Below are 6,000 nucleotides of genomic sequence, written 5' to 3' on the forward strand. Positions count from 1 at the left end.
AGGGGTGAGGTGGTGAGTGAGGTGGTGAGTGAGGTGGTGAGTGAGTGAGGTGGTGAGTGAGGGGGTGAGTGACACGCACACCACCCAGGTGAGTGAGTGAGGTGGTGAGTGAGGTGGTGAGTGAGGTGGTGAGTGACACGCACACCACCCAGGTGAGTGAGTGAGGTGGTGAGTGAGGGGTGAGTGAGGTGGTGAGTGAGGTGGTGAGTGAGGTGGTGAGTGACACCCACACCACCCAGGTGAGTGAGTGAGGTGGTGAGTGAGGGGTGAGTGAGGGGTGAGTGAGGTGGTGAGTGAGGTGGTGAGTGAGGTGGTGAGTGACACCCACACCACCCAGGTGAGTGAGGGGTGAGGTGGTGAGTGAGGGGTGAGTGAGGGGTGAGTGAGGTGGTGAGTGAGGTGGTGAGTGAGGTGGTGAGTGACACCCACACCACCCAGGTGAGTGAGTGAGGTGGTGAGTGAGGGGTGAGTGAGGTGGTGAGTGAGGTGGTGAGTGAGGTGGTGAGTGACACCCACACCACCCAGGTGAGTGAGTGAGGTGGTGAGTGAGGGGTGAGTGAGGGGTGAGTGAGGTGGTGAGTGAGGTGGTGAGTGAGGTGGTGAGTGACACCCACACCACCCAGGTGAGTGAGGGGTGAGGTGGTGAGTGAGGGGTGAGTGAGGGGTGAGTGAGGTGGTGAGTGAGGTGGTGAGTGAGGTGGTGAGTGACACCCACACCACCCAGGTGAGTGAGGGGTGAGGTGGTGAGTGAGGGGTGAGTGAGGGGTGAGTGAGGTGGTGAGTGAGGTGGTGAGTGAGGTGGTGAGTGACACCCACACCACCCAGGTGAGTGAGTGAGGTGGTGAGTGAGGGGTGAGTGAGGTGGTGAGTGAGGTGGTGAGTGAGGTGGTGAGTGACACCCACACCACCCAGGTGAGTGAGTGAGGTGGTGAGTGAGGGGTGAGTGAGGGGTGAGTGAGGTGGTGAGTGAGGTGGTGAGTGAGGTGGTGAGTGACACCCACACCACCCAGGTGAGTGAGGGGTGAGGTGGTGAGTGAGGGGTGAGTGAGGGGTGAGTGAGGTGGTGAGTGAGGTGGTGAGTGAGGTGGTGAGTGACACCCACACCACCCAGGTGAGTGAGGGGTGAGGTGGTGAGTGAGGTGGTGAGTGAGGGGTGAGTGAGGTGGTGAGTGAGGTGGTGAGTGAGGTGGTGAGTGACACCCACACCACCCAGGTGAGTGAGGGGTGAGGTGGTGAGTGAGGTGGTGAGTGAGGGGTGAGTGAGGTGGTGAGTGAGGTGGTGAGTGAGGTGGTGAGTGACACGCACACCACCCAGGTGAGTGAGTGAGGTGGTGAGTGAGTGAGGTGGTGAGTGAGGTGGTGAGTGACACGCACACCACCCAGGTGAGTGAGTGAGGTGGTGAGTGAGTGAGGTGGTGAGTGAGGTGGTGAGTGAGGTGGTGAGTGACACGCACACCACCCAGGTGAGTGAGTGAGGTGGTGAGTGAGTGAGGTGGTGAGTGACACGCACACCACCCAGGTGAGTGAGGTGGTGAGTGAGGTGGTGAGTGAGGTGGTGAGTGACACGCACACCACCCAGGTGAGTGAGGGGTGAGTGAGGGGTGAGTGAGGTGGTGAGTGAGGTGGTGAGTGACACGCACACCACCCAGGTGAGTGAGGTGGTGAGTGAGGTGGTGAGTGAGGTGGTGAGTGACACGCACACCACCCAGGTGAGTGAGTGAGGTGGTGAGTGAGGGGTGAGTGAGGGGTGAGTGAGGTGGTGAGTGACACGCACACCACCCAGGTGAGTGAGTGAGGTGGTGAGTGAGGTGGTGAGTGACACGCACACCACCCAGGTGAGTGAGTGAGGTGGTGAGTGAGGGGTGAGTGAGGGGGTGAGTGAGAGGGTGAGTGAGTGAGGTGGTGAGTAAGTGAGGTGGTGAGTGAGGTGGTGAGTGACACGCACACCACCCAGGTGAGTGAGTGAGGGGTGAGTGAGGGGTGAGTGAGGTGGTGAGTGAGTGAGGTGGTGAGTGAGTGAGGGGTGAGTGACACCCACACCACCCAGGTGAGTGAGGTGGTGAGTGAGGTGGTGAGTGAGTGAGGTGGTGAGTGACACCCACACCACCCAGGTGAGTGAGTGAGGTGGTGAGTGAGGGGTGAGTGAGGTGGTGAGTGACACCCACACCACCCAGGTGAGTGAGTGAGGTGGTGAGTGAGGGGTGAGTGAGGTGGTGAGTGACACCCACACCACCCAGGTGAGTGAGTGAGGTGGTGAGTGAGGGGTGAGTGACACGCACACCACCCAGGTGAGTGAGTGAGGTGGTGAGTGAGGGGTGAGTGAGGTGGTGAGTGAGGTGGTGAGTGAGTGAGGTGGTGAGTGACACGCACACCACCCAGGTGAGTGAGTGAGGTGGTGAGTGAGGGGTGAGTGAGGTGGTGAGTGACACCCACACCACCCAGGTGAGTGAGTGAGGTGGTGAGTGAGGGGTGAGTGAGGTGGTGAGTGACACGCACACCACCCAGGTGAGTGAGGGGTGAGTGAGGGGTGAGTGAGGTGGTGAGTGAGGTGGTGAGTGAGTGAGGTGGTGAGTGACACGCACACCACCCAGGTGAGTGAGTGAGGGGTGAGTGAGGTGGTGAGTGAGGTGGTGAGTGACACGCACACCACCCAGGTGAGTGAGGGGTGAGTGAGGTGGTGAGTGAGGTGGTGAGTGAGGTGGTGAGTGAGGTGGTGAGTGAGGTGGTGAGTGACACCCACACCACCCAGGTGAGTGAGGGGTGAGTGAGGGGTGAGTGAGGTGGTGAGTGAGGTGGTGAGTGAGGGGTGAGTGAGGGGGTGAGTGAGGGGGTGAGTGAGGTGGTGAGTGAGTGAGGTGGTGAGTGAGTGAGGTGGTGAGTGACACCCACACCACCCAGGTGAGTGAGTGAGGTGGTGAGTGAGGTGGTGAGTGACACGCACACACCCAGGTGAGTGAGTGAGGTGGTGAGTGAGGGGTGAGTGAGGGGTGAGTGAGAGGGTGAGTGAGGTGGTGAGTGAGGGGTGAGTGAGGGGTGAGTGAGGGGTGAGTGAGGGGGTGAGTGACACGCACACCACCCAGGTGAGTGAGTGAGGTGGTGAGTGAGTGAGGTGGTGAGTGACACGCACACCACCCAGGTGAGTGAGGGGTGAGTGAGGGGGTGAGTGAGGGGGTGAGTGAGGGGGTGAGTGAGGGGGTGAGTGAGGGGGTGAGTGAGGGGGTGAGTGAGGGGGTGAGTGAGGGGGTGAGTGAGGGGGTGAGTGAGGGGGTGAGTGAGAGGGTGAGTGAGGGGGTGAGTGAGGGGGTGAGTGAGTGAGGTGGTGAGTGAGTGAGGTGGTGAGTGACACCCACACCACCCAGGTGAGTGAGTGAGGTGGTGAGTGAGGTGGTGAGTGACACGCACACCACCCAGGTGAGTGAGTGAGGTGGTGAGTGAGGGGTGAGTGAGGGGTGAGTGAGAGGGTGAGTGAGGTGGTGAGTGAGGGGTGAGTGAGGGGTGAGTGAGGGGTGAGTGAGGGGGTGAGTGACACGCACACCACCCAGGTGAGTGAGTGAGGTGGTGAGTGAGTGAGGTGGTGAGTGACACGCACACCACCCAGGTGAGTGAGGGGTGAGTGAGGGGGTGAGTGAGGGGGTGAGTGAGGGGGTGAGTGAGGGGGTGAGTGAGGGGGTGAGTGAGGGGGTGAGTGAGGGGGTGAGTGAGGGGGTGAGTGAGGGGGTGAGTGAGGGGGTGAGTGAGGGGGGTGAGTGAGAGGGTGAGTGAGGGGGTGAGTGAGGGGGTGAGCGAGAGGGTGAGCGAGGGGGTGAGCGAGGGGGTGAGTGAGGGGTGAGTGAGGGGGTGAGTGAGGGGGTGAGTGAGGGGTGAGTGAGGGGGTGAGGGGGTGAGTGAGAGGGTGAGTGAGGGGGTGAGTGAGGGGGTGAGTGAAAGGGTGAGTGAGGGGGTGAGTGAGGGGGTGAGTGAGGGGGTGAGTGAGGGGGTGAGTGAGGGGGTGAGTGAGGGGGTGAGTGAGAGGGTGAGTGAGGGGGTGAGTGAGGGGGTGAGTGAGGGGGTGAGTGAGGGGGTGAGTGAGAGGGTGAGTGAGGGGTGAGTGAGGGGGTGAGCGAGAGGGTGAGCGAGGGGGTGAGCGAGGGGGTGAGTGAGGGGGTGAGTGAGGGGGTGAGTGAGGGGGTGAGTGAGGGGGTGAGTGAGGGGGTGAGGGGGTGAGTGAGAGGGTGAGTGAGGGGGTGAGTGAGGGGGTGAGTGAGGGGGTGAGTGAGTGAGGGGGTGAGTGAGGGGGTGAGTGAGGGGGTGAGTGAGGGGGTGAGTGAGGGGGTGAGTGAGGGGGTGAGTGAGAGGGTGAGTGAGGGGGTGAGTGAGGGGGTGAGTGAGGGGGTGAGTGAGGGGGTGAGTGAGGGGTGAGTGAGGGGGTGAGTGAGGGGGTGAGTGAGGGGGTGAGTGTACACTGGGTGTGTGTACACGTGTGTGTGTGTACACTGTGTGTGTGTGTACACTGTGTGTGTATGTGTACACTGTGTGTGTGTACACTGTGTTTGTGTGTACACTGTGTGTGTGTGTGTACACTGTGTGTGTGTGTGTACACTGTGTGTGTGTGTGTACACTGTGTGTGTGTACACTGTGTGTGTGTACACTGTGTGTGTGTACACTGTGTTTGTGTGTACACTGTGTGTTTGTGTGTACACTGTGTGTTTGTGTGTACACTGTGTGTGTGTACACTGTGTGTGTGTACACTGTGTGTGTGTACACTGTGTGTGTGTACACTGTGTTTGTGTGTACACTGTGTGTGTGTGTACACTGTGTGTGTGTGTGTACACTGTGTGTGTGTGTGTGTGTACACTGTGTGTGTGTACACTGTGTGTGTGTACACTGTGTGTGTGTACACTGTGTGTGTGTACACTGTGTGTGTGTACACTGTGTTTGTGTGTACACTGTGTTTGTGTGTACACTGTGTGTTTGTGTGTACACTGTGTGTGTGTGTATTCTGTGTGTGTGTACCTGTGTGTGTGTGTACTGTATGTGTACAGTGCATGTGTGCAGTGTGTACAGTGCGTCTTGTGTGTACAGTGTGCGCACAGTGTGCAGTGTGTACAGTGTGTGTACAGTACGTGTACGGTGCGTGCACAGTGAGTGTACGGTGTGTGTACAGTGCGTGTACAGTGCGTGTACAGTGTGCGGCGTGTGTGTGTGTGTGCCGTGTGTCCAGGCTGTCTACGACTTTGTCTTCTCGCACCACGGGGCCCCCGAGGTCTTCCAGATTGTCTGCAACTTCCCACGGCGAGTTCTGTGCTCACCGCCACAACCATCGGCCTCACCGGCACCGGCGTCACCGGCGTCACCGGCGTCACCGGCGTCACCGCCACAACCATCGGCCTCACCGGCACCGGCGTCACCGGCGTCACCGGCGTCACCGCCGCACCGATTCCCGACGCTGAAGGAGGCTGGGCTGGGCCGCTCCGAGGTTCTCTTTGTCCAGGACCTCGGCGAGGACGAGTGACCAAACCGCTCGTTCACTCAGTCACTCATACACTCACTCATACACTCACTCAGTCACTTACTCACTCAGTCACTCACTCAGTCACTCACTCAGTCACTCACTCAGTCACTCACTCAGTCACTCATACACACACTCAGTCATACACTCAGTCAGTCACTCATACACTCACTCAGTCACTCACTCAGTCACTCACTCAGTCAGTCAGTCACTCACTCAGTCACTTGCTCAGTCAGTCACTCACTCAGTCATACACTCACTCAGTCACTCACTCAGTCACTCAGTCATACATACACTCATACACTCACACACTCATACACTCATACACTCGTTCACTCAGTCACTCGCTCACTCAGTCACTCACTCACACACTCACTCACTCACACAGTCATACACTCACTCATACACTCACTCACTCAGTCACTCACTCACCACTCAGTCACACAGTCACTCACTCATACACTCACTCATACACTCACTCGCTCATACACTCACCCATACACTCACTCATA

The 6,000-nt window shown here is 58.9% G+C and overlaps 1 protein-coding gene across 10 annotated transcripts in view; it reads left to right on the top strand.

The window, feature by feature from the left end:
- The window catches only part of FAF2 (Fas associated factor family member 2), a 97,230-nt gene extending 91,595 nt beyond the window's left edge, over window positions 1-5,635 (top strand). For all 10 annotated transcript variants that reach the window (XM_076058975.1, XM_076058978.1, XM_076058977.1 and 7 more), the window contains one exon: window positions 5,201-5,635. In XM_076058975.1, coding sequence (XP_075915090.1) covers window positions 5,201-5,491 — 291 coding nt within the window. In that variant the 3' untranslated portion in view covers window positions 5,492-5,635. The remainder of the gene's footprint in view (window positions 1-5,200) is intronic.
- Window positions 5,636-6,000: the final 365 nt, after the last annotated feature.

The sequence above is a fragment of the Petromyzon marinus genome (assembly GCF_048934315.1).
Source record: "Petromyzon marinus isolate PM22_M1 ecotype Great Lakes invasive population chromosome 83 unlocalized genomic scaffold, UKy_Petmar_22M1.pri1.0 chr83_unloc.2, whole genome shotgun sequence".
Taxonomy (NCBI): Eukaryota; Metazoa; Chordata; class Hyperoartia; order Petromyzontiformes; family Petromyzontidae; genus Petromyzon; species Petromyzon marinus.